Source organism: Danio rerio, chromosome 6, assembly GCF_049306965.1.
Source record: "Danio rerio strain Tuebingen ecotype United States chromosome 6, GRCz12tu, whole genome shotgun sequence".
In the NCBI taxonomy this organism is placed as follows: domain Eukaryota; kingdom Metazoa; phylum Chordata; class Actinopteri; order Cypriniformes; family Danionidae; genus Danio; species Danio rerio.
The window spans coordinates 52,633,328-52,652,538 of NC_133181.1; the positions used below are offsets into that span (position 1 = coordinate 52,633,328).

The window sequence follows — 19,211 nt, forward strand, 5'->3', positions numbered from 1 at the left end:
AGCGCTATCTGACGCCCATGCGCATTCAGCTCCGCCCGGCCTGTCGCAGACATCGCGCGTATCGAGGAAGAGTAGACCGTTAAATTTACACTATTATAACGTTGACGTTTTATTCTTGGGTTTTCACTACAAGCCGACAACATGTCTGGAGACGAGGTTAGTGAACTGTCTCTGTTTATGAAGAACATAGGTTAAAATAGATGAACTTACACAGTCAAAAAGGAAGGACAATTGGGCCTACTAGTTTAGGCTGTGTGGAAACACATGTGCCGACTCGTTTTTTCTAGATCTTTTTGTCAGTAGCCTGGCTAGTTGCATATTAAACGTTGTACATATTTCAAATGATCTTGAGAGTTTATTGACAAAACGTAATATGGTACTGTAATTGGAGTTTATTCATGATAGCGCGTTTTTCGACAGTTACGATAATGTCTGGACGTTGTGATACAAGGGTTCTTTTACTCGAGTACCATGGTATTACTTAAGTTGTTTTTGACTGCTATCATAATGCGATTGTATTAATGATTATTTACTATGGTTTTGACATTTGTGTTTTATTTTGTAGTCGTTGATAATATTGATAATATTGTTTGTGGAAGCACCATGTTTTTAGACTATTCATACAATGCCTCTAGTATTTGTAAAGTATCATGTAAATACTATGATATAAGAATGTTTTAGTTCAATGCTTAAATAAACATTAGTCTTTAAAAAACTAAAGTATTATGGAATTTGCATTTCAGCACCCTGACATGTTTGAAATACTGTATAAATATTATGATGCAATACCTGGTCAATGAAGTGTTGGTTTCTGATTATCACTTTTAAACATCTTTATCCTGATACTTTACTTTAAATTGGGAAGTGAGTTCAGCCACTCCAGGTATATGTTATTCAACTTGTTTTATAAAATAATAAAATTACATCATGGTTGACATCATCTAATATAGTCTTAGTCAGATTAGTTCTGACCGACTGGTCAGTAGGCTTTTCTGGCCTTTGTTGCTGGGGTCTTCTCAATCTCATCTCATTAAACTCTTGCTTTTTTGTCCTTCCAGATGATATTTGATCCCACCATGACCAAGAAGAAGAAAAAGAAGAAGAAGCCCTTCATGCTGGAAGAAGATGGTGGAGAGGGAGGAGATGAAAGCCAACAAGTAGAAGCAAAAGAGATCGAGGCAGATGGTGGTGAGGAGAGAGAGTTTGATCTCGATGAAGATGAGGGGAGGAAGAAAGGTAAATTGCATGCCATTTTATTCTGCATAAATGTTCTCTGCCTAGTGTACCATGGTAATTGAGAGATGCTAAGAAAACCCAAAGCAATATTATTAACTATCTCTAGTCAGTGCCCAAATTTCTCCCCAGAATCTTGTCATTGCCAGTTTGATTTTAAATTATTAAAAAAAACTTGTAAATGAGTTTAAACATTCAAGTGGACTATTTAAGTTGCCTTAGGACAGATTGTCTTTGCATGTAAATAGTATCAATTTACAATAAATCAACAATTAGGCCTGTCGCAATAATCATAATTTCGACTTATCGCGCAACACATGGACATGTCCACAATCATTTTTGGTGATGCAATATGTATCGCCCATACATTAAACCAATTCTAGCCACATTTTAGCTCATGGTGCAGCCTCTCTATGTCTATTGGAGGTGATAGTGTCAGTATAGGTAAAAAAAAAAAAAAACACTAGAGTATAAATTACTATAGTATATTTTAATATGGGTGCCTGACGACTGAAAATAGGTCTGTTACTTTTTTCTAGCTCTTTTTCACCTTGGACATTTTTGTTGACATTTATATTATAATTTATTTGTGTGGGATATACGTTTTCACACTCTGATTCCAATGCCTAGTTATTAAATTGTTAAAATGAGTAATTAAATGAAATATTATCAGGAATAGAATATGATGTGTTCTTTAGATGGGTGCACTTACATTATGATGCTATTGTAGTGTCAAAATGGTCTCATAATGACAATAATATTGTATATCGTTATAAATTTTGTTTCTATATATCGTAACAAAATAGATATCATGACAGGCCTATCAACGTTAACAAATTTTCAGATAATTGAAATATACCCTGAATAATCAAAATATTGCACAATGAAAACAAGGCTATATTAATACTTTTCTACCTCATAAACAGTATTTACCTGCAGATATTATTACATATTTGTTTAGGTTATGTATGAGTCATGAAAATGAACATGCAGTAACAGTGAAAAAGATGGCAACTTTAGTAATATAATAAAACTAACAAAACATGCCATCAAACTCAAGTGATGCATTTAGTTGTCACTGTGCTTTATGCATCTACTTCTGTTTGCTTGCAGTTATTTGTAAACTGCTGTGAAATTCAACAATAAAATAAAATATTTTTATTTTATGTTATCACATCTTTTTTTGTCTTTTTAGAACAAATTATAGAACATGGTAGAGATCAGAACTGGTATGATAAGCGATATGGATCTCGGTAAAATCTAAATGACCCCATCTCTAAGAATTTATCGACAATATACCGACTGCACATCACATGACCATAAACATTATTTTTAGTGATGCAATATATATCGCCCATACATAAACAATTCTAGCAAAATTTTAGTTAATTTTGCAACATTTCTATCTCTGTTGGAGCTGTCAGTATCAGTATAGTTAAAAACACTATAGTATTTACTATAAATTACTTTAGTGGGTGTCTGACACCTGAAAATAGATCTGGTAGCAGACTTTGCAGCTTCTGTTACTTTTTACCTTGCACTTTTTTGTTAACCTTTATTATTATTTATGTAAAATATGCATTGTCACATTTCGATTCCAGTGCCTGGTTATTAAAATGTTAAAATGACTGTAACTAAATGAGATATTCATAAGAATAAAATATTTTGTGTTTGGATGAGTGTACTTGCATTTTGATGATATTATATTGTCATTCTGGCATTATGGAATGAGTGGCATAAAATAACAATAATATAATTTATTGTAATATGTTTTAGTGCACTATTGAATGACAGAATATAGATATTGTGACAGGCCTAAACATGCATTGAAAAGAATCTCTGAAGTTTGGTTACAAAACTAATTCTGAAATGCTTTTAGTTGCCTAAGTAATATAATAATAGACATGTAATAGGGCATATAATCATTTTCAAGTGTTCAATTTTGCATTCCCAATGTAATAATATAGAATGTTTTGTTAATAAATATTTATTGTACTCTGAATGTTGTCTTGTGTGAATTCCTGTGTTGAATAAAAACCTGACAGCTCGTTTTGTTTGAATAATCCAGAAGCATCAGATGACCTTGATGACTTAAACTTCTTTAATCAGAAGAAAAAGAAAAAGAAGAACAAGAAATATGCTGATGCTGAGCTTGAAGAGGGAATGAAGGTCAGTTCAGTGTTTGCACATGTTCAGTCCAATAGTTTCATGGCTATAATTGCCTTTTATTGAAAGATATTTCTATGTTGATTGCGCTATCTTTCAGTGGCCTTGGTTTCTTTAGAGAAATTAATTGATATATGCGATGACGCATCATATTCTGTTTTTATTTGGACTTTCAACAATAGCCGTTTCCATCCACCTATTTTTATTTTTATTTTTTTTAAAGATTTATTTTTGGCCTTTTTTGCCTTTATTACATAGGACAGTATTCAGACAGGAAGCGAAGTTGGAGAGAGAGAGAGAGAGAGAGAGAGAGGGGGGGTGGGTAGGAGAGGGAAATGTCCTCAAGCCGGGATACGAACACGGGATGCCCTGACGTGCTACTGCACCATATGTCGACGCGCTAACCACAAGGCTATTACGCCGACTCCATCCACCTATTTTTAATGGACACTTTGGATATGTGCATAACAAAATGATTTATTGAAATGCCATGATGTGCAAAAATTTTGAAAATGCGCTTAAAACGTATCGGCATAACTAGAGCTGCACGATTCTAGCTAAAATGAGAATCACGATTTTTTTTTTTTTTTTTTGCTTAAAATAAAGATCATAATTTTCTCACGATTCTGTAAATGTAAAATAAAGATATGAAAAAAAACATTCAGCAGTATGCACATTAAGAAAGTCATGTGATTTTGTTATAAGAGATCATATGATGATGATAATATGTGTGAATGGACATACCAGCAGGCTGAGCTTATTTTAAAACACCTGAAAGGTTGTTTTGGTCATTCTTAAACATCTAAACCATCTCAGTATTAGTGGTATTTTATTATTAATCACCTCCAGAATCAAGAGCGTCTGTGCTCTGCATCTGACAGCTTTAAACACCACCACGTTCACTGCATGTTGGGATTTGTCTTCTGAGGTGCAAATCATTTATTAAATAAACAAAAGATTCACGCAGCTTTTTCTACTTCAAATAAAATCTGTTTTTACTGTTGATATTTGGCTCCAGTTAGTCAGGAAGTCACAATTTTGTTCTCATTGACTCGTATGGAAACAGTGCTTCATTTGCACGTCTTTAATGCAATATTCCTGTTTTGCGCTTAAATTTAATTCATATTTTTAGATGTAAACATAGCTGCTATCACACACAAACACAAACCAGGAGAAATTGTCACTAAATAAACTGCAAATTTCCAAAAGGAGCTGAAGATCGAAACAGAGCCATCAGACACACAAGAGAATGATGACTTCACGCTGCCTATGAAGAAAAAGAAACCTAAAAAAGTCAAAGAGGACACAGACAGTCAAAGCAAAGAGGATGGTAAGTGCATGACTTGAATTGGGAGTTTTTTTTAAAACTACTATGTTTCAAACATTATAAAAATTGCTTTACAGTGGTCCCTCGACATAACACGATTCACTTTTCAAGGCATTGCAGTTTTGCTGGTTTTTTTTTTGTGCAATTTGACTTGCATTTTTTTTCTACAGCGCATTGTGCTCTGCATTCTGATTAGCACATTGTGTTCTGCAACCTGACTAGCTGTAGACCATTGTCAATCAATCTCCTTCGTGCTATGTCTCCTGTACAGTACATAATGTGTTCAGCTTGCCAAACTTGCATAAATCTTCAATCGCTAGCAGTGTGACTAAATTGCTGGACTGTATGTTCACAAGTTTTTTCCCCACAATGGCATCGAAACATTCTGCACAATCAAAGGCACCTGCGGTAGCATTCAAAAGGCAGAGGAAGATGCTAACCATTGCACAAAAGTTGAACTTCTGGGCATGCTAAAGAAAGGTAGAAGTTTCTCTGCTGTAGGGCGCCATTACGGAATAATGCCGTTCTCCAGCCTCCGGCGCCTAGAATGCAGCTCTGCACAAGGCATTTGGCCATAGGAGAAAGCCAACTGAGCCTGGTTTCTCTCAAGGTCTTTTTTTCCTTCACTTTCGCCTATTGGGGAAGTTTGTTCCTCGCACTTGCTTGCATGGTTTGAGACTTGTGGAGCTGTGCATGGATGGATTTGTTCTTCAGTGTTTGGACTTTCAGCAGTAAAAATTAAACCACACTAAACTGAACTTCAAGTCTGAAAACAGCACTGACACAATTAACAAGTTTAAATTTTCTAGACCTTCCATGTGAAGCTGCTTTGACACAATCTACATTGTAAAAGCGCTATAGAAATAAAGATGAATTGAAGTAAATGAGGATCAAAGGGTTTTGATCTTTGGACTTATTGTTCTGTGAAAATGTGAACTTTAAAAATGTGTTTAAACAAGAGAGAAATGTGTGGAAATGTTAATGCCTTTCTGAGAAAAGGTGGATTATTTATAATATGCAACTTCTGTGATTAACGAGGGACCACTGTATTGAGAAAAAAGACTTCTAATATTAATTTGCGCTGGTTAGTAAGTAGCATATTAAAATTTCTTTGTGAAATTTTTTCAAAAAAGGTTACCGGTAGCCCTTAAGCAACAAACATTTAAGTATTTTTTTTAGGTTTAGGAGTATTATAAACAGAAAATATAAGTATAAAATGAACAGAAATCATCGTGACGAAGACTATTTATTTAATATCTAACCTAAGTTTATTTATAAATCTAGTTGTGGGGTGTGCATTATACAGATACTCATATGCCTTTCATTTAGTAGTGATGTTGATGCCATTATATAATTCTCTTTGCATTATAAGTCTCTGTACATTTTAGATGAAGTGAAATACAATGTAATGTAGGGCTGCACGATATTAGAAAAAATCTGATATTGCAATATTTTATTGTTCTGCAATAAATAAGAGATAAAAGACAGTTTGAATAGTGCTGTTTGACGATTTGTATTCAGGTAGAGAAATTGAATAATTATAATGCAAAAAAAAAAAAGCTTACCTTTTGTCTTGTTTATGATCCAAATATCAAACAAATTATTTAGACAAAGTAAAATATTGTTTTGTTTTCACCGTCAGAAGACATAAATGTAAGTTTAAGAGTAAATGATCTGCCAGTGGGGCAAGTGAAATCTTGTTTTTGCTTTGAAATTGATATTTGGACTAGAAACTAACTAAAAAGTAAGAAAGGTTTTTTTTTTTCTTGCATAAATCGTATACATGCAGTGATTAAATACAATTCTGTGGCTCCTGGTCAGCTATAATTCAGACTAGACATTGCATATCTTTGCAATGTGACTATTGCAAATGCGCACATTGGGATATCGATGCTTAAATGACATATTGTGCAGCCCTAATGAAATGTTTACAGTCTAATTGTGTGCTGTTTATGTGGAAGGTGTCGAAGATGATGACAGTAAAAACGCTGATGACATCACGTTCAGCACACAGACGGGCCCTGCGTGGGCAGGATCAGAAAGAGATTACACTTATGATGAGGTAAATGGCAGAAAAGGCTGGCTTGCTGTGTGTGTGTTTCAGGTGATGAAGGCCCAGAGACTTCTGCCATCTGGTCCATTTATTGGCAGAGTATATTTTACCTGCTAACTTGTCTTTTATGAGACATACTGGAAATGACTACTGATATGCGGAGGATTTTTATTGGTTGTAGTCAGTTCGTTGTAGAAGTCAGTTCTCATTAAGATCACATGCATGTAGTTTATCATGAAAACTGTAGATGTGCTCCAGCAACCTTGGACAACCAGAATGTTGCAAAATACAATTTTAGTTTAGTTCAATAGTCATTTTTTATTTAAACTTAGACACATCTGTTGTTTTAGTGTTAAAATAAACAAACATTTTAATACAGAATAAAAGCTTGCCATGTCTAGGCATGGGCCGGTATAAGATGCTGACGGTATGATAACCTTGGATAAAAATATCACAGTTTTACGGTATTGTAATTACTGCTCTAATATATGCTCTTTTTAAATGTCTGGATAAAAAAAAAACGTTTTCCCCTTTCAAACACGATGTATTTTATTTTAAGAAACATTTAAAATATTTTGGAGCAGTAAACATGTCAGGCTATAATTTAAGTTAAATATTGACTTCAGCTGTCTTCATTTATGTCAAAAGCAGATTTTTTTTCTCACAATTTAAAACACCATCTTTGGATATCTTTTACTGCTGGAGATACTGTTGTCCTTAAAAAAAGTTTTAAAGTTTTGAGTTTTAAAACCTTTCTTTTTCAAACGGCAGTGTATAGACCCATGTCAACAGCACAACCCAAACTCTTCCAGGCCACAACTACAACTTATAGACAAGCCATATACAAATTTGGTAAAGCTTCCTACAGGGTGCCCATAGGCTCCTAAAGTTTTAAAATGTCTTTAATTTAAAAAAACAATTTAGGCCTTAAAATCTTAAATTCACTGAAATATTGTGTCATCGGTCTTAAATCATTTTAAGCAGGTCTTGATTTTCCTAGGTCCATGTAAAGCTACCCAATCGGTCCAACATCCATCACTAATAATCCATCTCAAATTTTTTTTATATACGTTTATATTGTTTTTTTAATATTTTATTTATAATGTTTTAAAAATATCTATTTTATATGTTTTTACATATATTTTTATATTTATTGCAAATAATACAATTCACAACAGCTGTTTCTCACATTTTTACAGCAAATTGTCTTAATCCGGGAAAGAAAACTAAAGCAACACATCCCTTTACATAATCTTCCATTAATACAAAAGCTATTAACAGAAGCAACTGGGCCATTAGAAAAAATCTTTAGTGTTTAACTCCGTATAAGTCCAAAATTTTATTTATAATAGTCTTAAAAATTTATTAAAAAGTCTTAAATTTGACTTTGAGAGGAAAAATAAGTGAAATCCCTCTCCCAAATATAAAAAAAATAAATCAGGGGTATGACTGACAATTCTCAAAATAAAGACACAAAAGTTGGAGTACCAACTTTTTTGTCAGCAAAGAGCAGCTCAACAAAAAACAACTACTTCATACTTTATACGCAAGTGTCCCCATACAAATTTGTTCAAAAGCTATTTTTTCAAGTATTTGGATAAATTGATCACATACTAAGTCAATAAAAATATTTGTGACAGGTGATGTGAATTATGTGACATATTTGAAAATTATTTAACTGGAGAGGAAGTGTTTGGATGAGGCGAACAGCATCTCTTAGGTAATCTAGAGTAAATGTTGTAATGTTTATGTTAGTGGGAACCCAGTATGAGACTTGAAAGTAATGAAGACTTCTTTCAGGCAGTTCAGAACTGATTCTTTCCTTTGAGCCAGTAACACCTTTAATCCTGCAGTTTGATCTTAGAAATTTTAAAGACCTTTTACATTTAGAATCCGCTTTATTAAAGCTACATGAATTGTAATATCCAAAAAAACAATGTGGGGTCACATTAAAACGGAAACTATTTTTTTTTTTTTACTGTGGATGTAACCATTTACCTAATTTATAATTAAATAAGACTGACAATACAGATCTCAAGATATGATTTTTTTCACAAAATGAATTGAGATATGAAAGGAAAAAGTGGCCTTTTATTAGTTCTGAAATACTGCACATTTCTTAGTACAATAAAAATATACACTCACCTGCCACTTCATTAGGTACACCTGCCCAACTGCTCGTTAACGCAAATTTCTAATCAGCCAATCACATGGCAGCAACTCGGCATGTTGACATGGTCAAGACAATTTGCTGCAGTTCAAACCGAGCATCAGAATGAAAAAACAAAGGTGATTAAAGTTATTTTAAATGTGCTGATCTTCTGGGGTTTTTACGCACGGCCATCTCTAGGATTTACAGAGAATGGTCTGAAAAAGAGAAAATATTCAGTAAGTGGAAGTTGTATGGGCGCAAATGCCTTGTTGATGCCAGAGGTAAGAAGAGAATGGCCAGACTGGTTTTAGCTGATAGAAAGGCAACAGTAACTCAAATAACCACTTGCCAAAGTCTACACAAGAGCGTCTCAGAACACACAACATGTCCAACCTTGAGGTGGATGGGCTACAGCAGCAGAAGACCACACTAGGTGCCACTCTGTCAGCTAAGAACAGGAAACTGAGGCTACAATTTGCACAGACTCACCAAAATTGGACAATATAAGGTTGGAAAAACGTTGCCTGGTCTGATGAGTCTCGATTTCTGCTGCAACATTCGGATGATAGAGTCAGAATTTTGCGACAACAGCTTAAAAGCATGGATCCATTCTGCCTTGTATCAACAGTTCAGGCTGGTGGTGTTGGTGGTATAATGGTTTGGGGGATTTTTTTTGGCACACTTTGGTCCCTTTAGTACCAATTGAGCATTGTCAACGCCACAGCCTACCCGAGTATTGTTGATGACCATCTCCATCCCTTATGACCACAGTCTACACATTTTATGATAGCTACTTACAGCAAGATATTGCGTCATGTCACTATCAATCCAATGGAGCACCTTAAATTATTTTAATTTCTCAGAAATTAAAACAGAGTTTGCAGCAAACATAATGGTCCCCCACTGTAGTACAATTTGTCTAACTTCACATATTTTAATTGAGTTTCAACTGGATTATGGGGAATCATTACATCCCTGTTCTTCATGTTAAGCATTTTTCCTGACACCAATACATTTGATTACTCTTGAGACTAAATAATGAGTTTATAAATAATTATAGTTTGTTAAATAATGACTGGTTGCATCAGCTCTTAAGATTAAAGGTGACTGAAAATATCACATGATTTTAGCTTTTGAACAGGGTCTTTAACATCATGAGGGAAAAGAATCCAGACATGGTCGCCGGAGAAAAGAGGAAGTTTGTGATGAAGCCTCCTCAGGTGGTGCGGGTCGGCACTAAGAAGACCTCCTTCGTAAACTTCACAGACATCTGCAAACTGTGAGTCAAGCAGACGCTGCGTTTTCTGGATTGAGTTTGTTTAGTGAATACATGGAAAATCAACCATTTCTCATAATTTTTATAGTTCATAATCCTCCAATTCTGCTTTTATTTTGACAGGTTGCATCGACAGCCAAAACATCTTTTGGCTTTTTTGTTGGCTGAGTTAGGTACAAGGTAAGTTTATTATATATTATTAATATTGGCTCTTCCCATAATTACAGAATAACTAGTTTTTAAAGATGAGAGATGCTTTTTTTTGAGAATTAAACTATTATTTAGCATGAAAATCAGCATTTCATGACAAGCCCCAGGTTTTCAGCCCTTAACATATCTGTTGAATCAACGTTCAGTGTATTCCAGTAAAAACGTTTAAATCATTATCACAAAAATGTTTTTCTAGGGAGCGACAGCTTACCTTTGTACTTCGTTCCAGGAAAGAGCTGCTTATGCTGTTCTGTCCATATATTATTATATAATCTGTAAGTGAACTGTTATTTATGGGAGCACGGCTGAAGCAGGGGTTGTTTTTCATCATTGAACAACAAACCTTGCAAAATATTGTCTCACAATCTGGCAAGCTCTTGGTTTATTTTTCCAGTGTGTCTGCGTGTCTGAAAACCTCCACCAGAACACTGCATTTTTTAGCTGAAGGCATTTCACATGATGTCAGAGAGAAACATGAATTAATTGAGAGGCATAACTGACTGTGAGGCGCTATTAAAAGTAAAGCAGACTGATTTACATATCTCATGAAAAGACTTTAAAAAAGTCCACTGGTTTTTTTGTTAACTGATGACTTTAGTTTTGACAGCTCAGTGTTAAGGCAAAGACACCAACCTGCTGTTTGGCCATTAGGCAGCATCAGGCCATCGGTGGTTGTCTGTCAGGCTAGTTTGTTTGGTGTGTTCCTCATTTTAGAGAGATTGCCTGATTTAACATGTAGAGTCAGCGTCAGTGATGGAGAACTATCTGATTAGCTGTTCAGCTACAAATCAGAGCGCGAACACGAAAGCTGAAGTTACCAAACTAACAAATGACACAAGTCAAGAGGAAACAGAAATAAGCCTGGTTGGCGATCTGCTGCAAATGCAGGTCTGTGTAGGTCTACCGCAGAAAAAATACAACCAGCTTGTCGCTGAAGAAAGTTGCTCTTCATTTGCCTAAAGTTAAATCATTCTCAACTTTGTTGCTTCGCTCGACGCGCCTACCTGGTCGCCAACGGATGCTGTCACTTGCAGTGATGGTGGTTGCTGGAATTCGCTCAGTCTCTGTTGAAGTGAACGGTCGGTTGTCGTTTTGCCACTGTGAGTCGCTCGTAGTGTGAATGAGGCTTTATGAGAATGAGGCTTCTGCATCGAGTGATTGATGTGACCCAGAGCACATGCCTTGTGTATCTGTGCATTTATACTTCTGCTTGTTGTTTTTGTGTTGCTCAGGAATAACACTTTTAAAATTATAGCTGGCAGTAGGTTTTTATGTTCCTGTGTTGAGTTTGTTTCGTAGGTGTTTTGTTTTTTCTGAACGCTACAAGTAGCTAAAATCACTCATTCAGAGACGGGAACCAGCGAACGTGCAAAAACTTTATTCATAAGGTAAAAAAACAAAAGTTTCCATCTGGAGCTTCTTCATACGACTCGACACTTGTAATCACTTGCTCCATCGGGCTCGCGGCTCTCAGCACTGCCCACACTTGTCACCGCTAGCCATCTGACCAATCACAGAGCTTGCGCGTCTTGTCTATTAAATGTCTTTTCCGTTTCTTCCCACCGTGAGAAAACAATGTGTGGTGCACAGTTTCAAATACGCGTCTGCAGTGAATGTGTCACTGAAAGCCCTGAATTATGCCGTTTTTTTGGCTGGTGTGTTTGCATCCATGTTTTTTTTTTCATTTTTCAGAGTTTTTCCCTATTTGCTGTCATGTTTCTGTGTTTCAATAGCATATACGAGGGAAACTATGGGTGCGTTGCACGTGTTGGAATGAAAACTGATTTTTATTCAGAACATTTATGTAAACTGCACACTCAAGTGAATCAATAAAATCGGTTTATGGCCCAGCCCTAATTATCAGACATATCTGCATAAATGTATTCCATAGTTTTGATTGGAAAGTACTGTAAAGATGGTACATAAATACTGCTTTGTTTATTGTTTGTATGTGTGCAGCACTAGTTCTGGTTTCCCTTTATGCAGTGACAACTACTGACACCTGTGGGTATGAAAAGATAATCCTTTCACGCAGATGCAGAATAAGGCCTAATCCCAATTCTACCCCTTAGCCCTTCCCCTTACCCCTACCCCTCGTTTGTACGTTCCCGTGAAGGGGTGGGGGTGTCCAAATTCTCTTTAGCTTGAAGGTGTAGGGTTAAGGGGAAGGAGTGAATAGTCCTTCGAATTAAGATTTTTCAGGATCACACTCGAAACCAAGTGGGTAAGAAAATTTCCCAGAACGCACCAGCCACAACAGTAGGATCGCAGCACTTGGAAGTAAGAAGATCCACAAATAAGTACTTTTCTGTCATTATTACGAATTTTAACAACGAACAAACACGTTTTATTTTTTCTAAAACAGCGTCCGTGTTGTACCGTCATGCTTTTAAAAAACGCTCTATAATCCCTAAAGAAAACTCCTGTATAGCAGTCCCACAACATTTTGACGCTGTATGACACTGAAATACCCTGTCAGAAATGTCTAGTGGCTGAGAATCGGCTTTGCACAGTGGCTGCTATAATGTTAATGTTGTTTTTGGTGTATCGTCTATGTGTTTACATAGATTAATATATAGATGAATGGTGTAAATGCACAGTACAGTTACGATCTAATTGCCACATTAGATCATTATGATAACATAATATATGCCTTCAGTGATTTACTGAAGATAAATATAAAAAAATAGCACAACTGGAATAACTACAGGAGTCGCGATCGTCTGATCTCATATGAAGCAAGAGATTGCGATGACATGTGACGATGTGTGCAGGTGCTGTCCCAATTCTTAGGGGTAAATTTTAAAGCCCCTCCCCTTCACCCTTGGTTTTAACCCTTTCAGGCTCAAATTGAATTTTAGAAACAGGCAAAATCTATGCTTTTAACTGTTGCAAATTAGCAACGCCTGCCTTGAGAGGGTTAAGGGCCAAGGGGAAGGGATACAAAAATGGATTTGGGATTGAGCCTACATGTTCTCGTTTCAGTCAACTGTCGTCTAATTGGTGTGTTCATGCATACCATTTGGTCCATATGTGATCAGATGCAGCAGATGCAAAACGACAACATTAGTCGGTTTTCATCAGAGCTAGTTATTTGACATCAGCTTGGTGTGTCCTGTGCCTGAATTGTTTTGTTCTATATCTAAAAACAGGAGCGTTGTGATTCGGACCAAGTGTATAAATAAAAATATAATGGTGGTCATCCCTAAAATCAACATACTGAAGGTCATTTTACATTCAGAAATGCTCTAACCACAGTTTTCCTTTCTCAGCGGGTCCATAGATGGAAACAATCAGCTCGTCATCAAAGGCAGATTCCAGCAGAAACAGATAGAGAACGTCTTAAGAAGATACATAAGTGAGTGTTTATTTGACTGTCAGACTATAAAAATGGTCTACATTTATACAGTGCATTTATGGACATCTAAATCTCACACACATCTTTAGCCTTCAAACTGGATAGTAGTATCTTCCAAAGTAGCTAGTAAAATATTATGTACTGTCTTCATGGCATTTTTAAAAACTGTTGGGGAAAAAAAATTCCTTTAAAGGGCACCTATTTTCAGGGTATCTGCCTGGTCTTAAATTCACTGAAATGTTGTTGTAGGTCTTTATCATTTTAAAGAGGTCTTAATTTTTCCATGTAAAGCTACCCTATTGGGCTAACACCCATCCAATCCCCAACAATCCATCTGAATTAAAGTTTAAACAAAAGTTTATTTATTAATAAAGATGTATGGATTTACCTGACTCACGATTCGATATGATTCACAATACTAATCCAAGCATTCATGATTCAGTCCCGTTTTTTTTTTTTTTTTTTTTTTTTTAATATATTTTTTTCAAACAAAATTATTTGAAACAAATTCAAGGTGAACAAAAGCCCTGTAATTTTTTCTTTAATGCTGCACATTTTGGTAAAATATTATATTTTCTGCCATAGCTATATAGTTTTTTTTTAACCAAATACATTAAAAACTGTAAGTCTACTGTTGGTTAAACTAAATTTTGTATAGACTTTGAATGGTGGACTTAAACCGACTTTAAATATGTCCTGTTTGTTAATTCACAGTGATGTGATGACATCAGAATACAACTACTCATAATTCTGATGTTGAATTATTATGTTTGAGACATTTGTTTGGAATCTGTCATTGACAACATTATTAGACCATTTATACTCTGGTAAAATGAGACATTTGTCATTATCAGATTTCCTCTTGCATTATATTCAACATTATATAGGCTAGAGTAGTTATACTGACCCAGTAAACTTATTCTCATGCAACAACACTGTGTTCGCTATTAAAGAAAAAAAAGGCTTGTCATAATCATAACTGTAAAATGCGTTATGATCATTTAAATCTGCGTTTCACTTTCAAATGCGGCTCATGGCTGCTGTCAGTGTGAGAAAAGGTGAATCATTATTACCTGTATAATCAATTAGTATAAGTATCAGTGTGATACACTTAAGAAGAGATAATCTTGAACATTTTTAAATATTTAATAATAATAAGATAATAAATAAAACATGCATAAACTAATTTGAAAAGGAGAGGGTGAAAACTAATATAATAACAACTTTCTCTTTCAGTCTGAAAAACATCTGCACACTTTCACTATGAAAACACTGATGCACTGCGTGATCATATTTGAATTGATTTTCAACAGGCTCACTGAATCGTTACATCCAGATTTATTAACTTTTATTTATGAACTATATTTACCAACACAATTTATATTTTTATTTATAAACATGGTTTAATTATCTTCCTTTAGAATACCATTTGATTTTAATGACTTCATTGTTTTAACTTGGCCATTAGAAAGTCTGAAATTTCACTAATAATGGTCTTAAAAAGGTCTTAACGTCTTAAATTCGACTTGTAGAAACCCTAATTACGCTAAAATCACTTTTATAAGGGGTTTAGACACAGTTGTGTGGCAACAGTCCGTGCATATAACCAGCTTCTAATAGTAAAAATGTATAATTATTTTTTATAATCACGTGATAATTAGTCAGCAGAACACTTTGATTGACATTCTCTCATTGTGCATGTCATCATAGTAGGAAAGCCCCACCCACTAGTGATGATCTCTCCCTCATTAGCATAGGATGTTACTCTTGTTATTGCATCTGCCACAATGCTGACAGACAGGCACTTATTGCTCCGCCCTCTTTTGAAAAGAGCACAATCTTATTTGAATTTAAAGGGACAGTCACCAAAACGGCACCCATAGGATTAAAGCCTAAAAGGGGAAGATTCAGAGTTGTAAAATATTTATTTGTATATTTTGAGCTGAAACTTTCGACACACATATTTTATGAACATAATTTGCATTCTATAAGGAGAAAGCAACTGAACGCGATGTGTTTTTGTGTTGCAGAGGAATACGTGACCTGCCACACGTGTCGTTCTCCAGACACCATCCTGCAGAAGGACACGCGCCTGTACTTCCTGCAGTGTGAGACGTGTCACTCGCGCTGCTCCGTCGCCAGCATCAAGACCGGCTTCCAGGCCGTGACGGGCAAGAGGGCACAGCTGCGCGCCAAAGCCAACTAACAGCTGAGCATAAACCCGCTCCAAACCCAACAAACCCCCTCACACATCCAGCTCTGCAGAGCTCCAGACGGGCTGTACGCGCGCTCGTGGGTTTGTTGGGTCTGGATGTGGAGCGTCGCAGGGAAACCGAAAGCCTGAGGGATTTTATGAATGAACTGTTGGTGAAATCTGTTGTCGCTGTATTACCTTCAGAAAAAAAACTAAACAATTGAAATAAAATGCATACCAGCTGGGCAAACACTCGTGCGCTGTACTGTATGTTTGTGGGATGAAGTGTTTCTTTGTCTAGAAAGTCCAAGTTTGCTTGAAATGTGCTGCTTTATGATTGCGAACAGATGACCACATTTCAGCCTCCTGCGTTTACTGTACTTTAAAAGCTCGATTTAATGTCTGATAAAGTAACTATTTTTTTTTTTTAAACAAAGTACTATTTTATACATGTAGTATATGTTTTATTAATGATTAAAAGTCGAATTAGTCCGCTCCTTTTTTTTAATGGTTTTTCTGCCATAAAGAGGAGAATGCTTCTTTTACATAGGCAAATTAATTAACACGTTTATAGTGATACAATATTTCTATTAAATTAAAGCTGGGGTCACCAATCTTGGTCCTGGAGGGCCATTGTCCCTGCAGGATTTAACTCACAACTTGCCATAACACACCTGCCTGGGTGTTTCAACTATACCTAGTAACTAGGCCCACACGGAATCTGCATGCTCAGAATTCCGCAGATTTTTAGCCCATCATTAATTCTGTTTATTTACTTGAGTAAATCTGAATTTATTCCGTTTTTATTCTGTAATTTCTTACTTTTTATTTCATATATTAAGGTTTTAGTTATGATACTCCGCTGGATGCTCCCAAAATAATTCCAGAGAAATCCGCAGATTTTTACCAAAATTCTCCGCGGAAATAGCAAAAAAACGTCCGCAGATTCCGTCTGGCCCTGCTAGTAAGACCTTGATTAGCTTGTTCAGTTGTGTTTAAGGTTGGAGCTAAAATCTCCAGGACACCGGCCCTCCAGGAACAAGTTTAGTGAACACTGAATTAAAGTGTCGATACATTTGTTTATTCATCTTTAGTAACATTAGATAATAACGAAGCAGTTTATTGTTACTTTATGATAGCTTAGTTCTATTATATATTCATACACAGTGTTGGAGGTAACGCATTACAAGTAACATGAGTTATGTAATGTATTTTAAGTAACGAGTAAAGTAACGCTTTACTTAAAAAAAAAAAAAAAAGCAATAATATAGTTACCTTTTATTTTAATTTGATTTTAAACAGTAAATTAAACTAGTCACAATGGATCACGCAGTCAATGAGAGAATGTGTTAATTATTTTGAATGAATTGAAGAAAAGGGGATTTGTCTCAATAGACAGTGGTTATGCTTAAGACAAATAGTACAAAAGTATCAAACACATTGCTTTAATAATCTGTATATACAGCATGTAGATCTCTGGGGTCAGGAAGTTCTCAGATAACATCCTTATATACATGTACAGTTAAAGTCTGGATCATTAGCCCCCCTTTGATTTATTTTAATTTTTTTCAAATATTTCCCAAATGATGTTTAACAGAGGAAGGAAATTTTTACAGTATGTCTGATAATATATTTTTATTCAGGAGAACGTCTTATTTGTTTCTTTTCAGCTAGAATAAAAGCAGTTTTTAATTAAAAAAACAAACAAACATTTAAAGGTCAATATTATTAGTCCCTTTAAGGTATATATTTTTTTGATAGTCTACAGAACAAACCATCGCTATACAATAACTTGCCTAATTACCCTAACCTGCATAGTTAACCTAATTAAGCCTTGAAATGTTACTTTAAGCTGAATAATAGTGTCTTGAAAAATATCTAGTGAAATATTATTTACTGTCATCATGGCAAAGATAAAATAAATCAGTTGAGATTAAACTATTATGTTTAGAAATGTGTTAAAAAAATCTCTCCGTTAAAACGGGGGCTAATGATACTGACTTCAACTATGTATGTATGTATGTATATGTACTGTATATGTGTGTGTATATATATATATATGTGTGTGTGTGTGTGTGTGTATATATATATATATATATATATATATATATATATATATATATATATATATATATATATATATATATATATACACACACACACACACACATTATAATTTTTTTTTTTTAGGTAAATATAGGTGTAGCTTATACAGCTTATCTATAAAAAAAAAAGTTTACACAAGTTCTGAAAGAGATTAAGCCTCAACCAGTAAAAAGTAATAATAATAAAATAATAATAATAAATAATAAAAAGTAACTCAAAAATAGGCCCACACGGAATCTGCGCGTAGAAATTCGCAGATTTAAGCCCATCATTGAGTCTTTTTATTTACTTGTGTAAATGTAAGTAAATCTACATTTGTTGTTTTTAAATTAATTTTAGTAATATTAATGACTAATATGAAAATGTTTGATTTATTTACAATAATTTGTAAAGTAAAATTTTCTGTCTTTTAGATTTATTTTACGAGGGACTTGCATTGTTTATAAATTAAGTGGATCTAGATGGATTTGTATTGCAAACATTAAATAAAAGTTAAAAAGCTATTATTTTTTTTCCTGTAAATTAGGTCTTTACTTATGATGCTCCCAAAATAATTCAGCATAAATCTGCAGATATTTTACAAATTTCCGCGCAGAAATAGCAAAAAAATAATTTGTAAAAGAAGTAATTTGAATCACTTTGACATCTAAAAATATTTTTAGGTGAAAGTTTTAGTTTTATTAAAATAATTTGGCTAAATATAAAATAATGCATTTTAAAAACTGTTGTTATCTATCTGTCCGTCCCTCCGTATATAACTTTTTGCAAGTTTTTTTTTTTTTTTTAACTTTTTTTTTTTTAGAGATACCATAAACTAAAAACAGTTACACAATTACTCATGATAATAGCAGAGCAACATATCACTTTACATGATCTTCCATTTCTATAAAAACTATTTACAGAGGTGAGGGGGAGCAGACATAATGTTTATAAATAGACATGAGACTTGGTTTTATAACAGAAACACATTAGGTTGAATGCATTTTGACCAAAGCCAACAAATAGAACTAAAACACATTTCTTTGATTAAAAATACTGTTTACAATTGAAGCAAAAATGTAGGTTATAAAATATTTTTAAGGCATATAAACCCTATTTACATAAAAAATATTTTCAAAATGTTTAAAAAATGTATG

General features: G+C 34.5%; 1 protein-coding gene across 4 annotated transcripts; it reads left to right on the top strand.

Annotated features, from left to right (window-relative positions):
• Positions 1 to 26: 26 nt before the first annotated feature.
• eif2s2 (eukaryotic translation initiation factor 2, subunit 2 beta) lies at positions 27 to 16,224 on the top strand. 4 transcript variants are annotated; one of them, XR_012407184.1, is made up of 9 exons: positions 27 to 156; positions 1,059 to 1,236; positions 3,302 to 3,402; positions 4,609 to 4,729; positions 6,688 to 6,788; positions 10,062 to 10,210; positions 10,331 to 13,244; positions 13,336 to 13,775; positions 15,806 to 16,223. XR_012407184.1 is itself a non-coding variant. In XM_073952589.1 (9 exons), exons 2-9 carry the CDS (start codon positions 1,059 to 1,061, stop codon positions 15,979 to 15,981), a joined length of 969 nt encoding a protein of 322 aa, XP_073808690.1. In that variant the 5' UTR covers positions 27 to 213; positions 984 to 1,058; the 3' UTR covers positions 15,982 to 16,223.
• Positions 16,225 to 19,211: the final 2,987 nt, after the last annotated feature.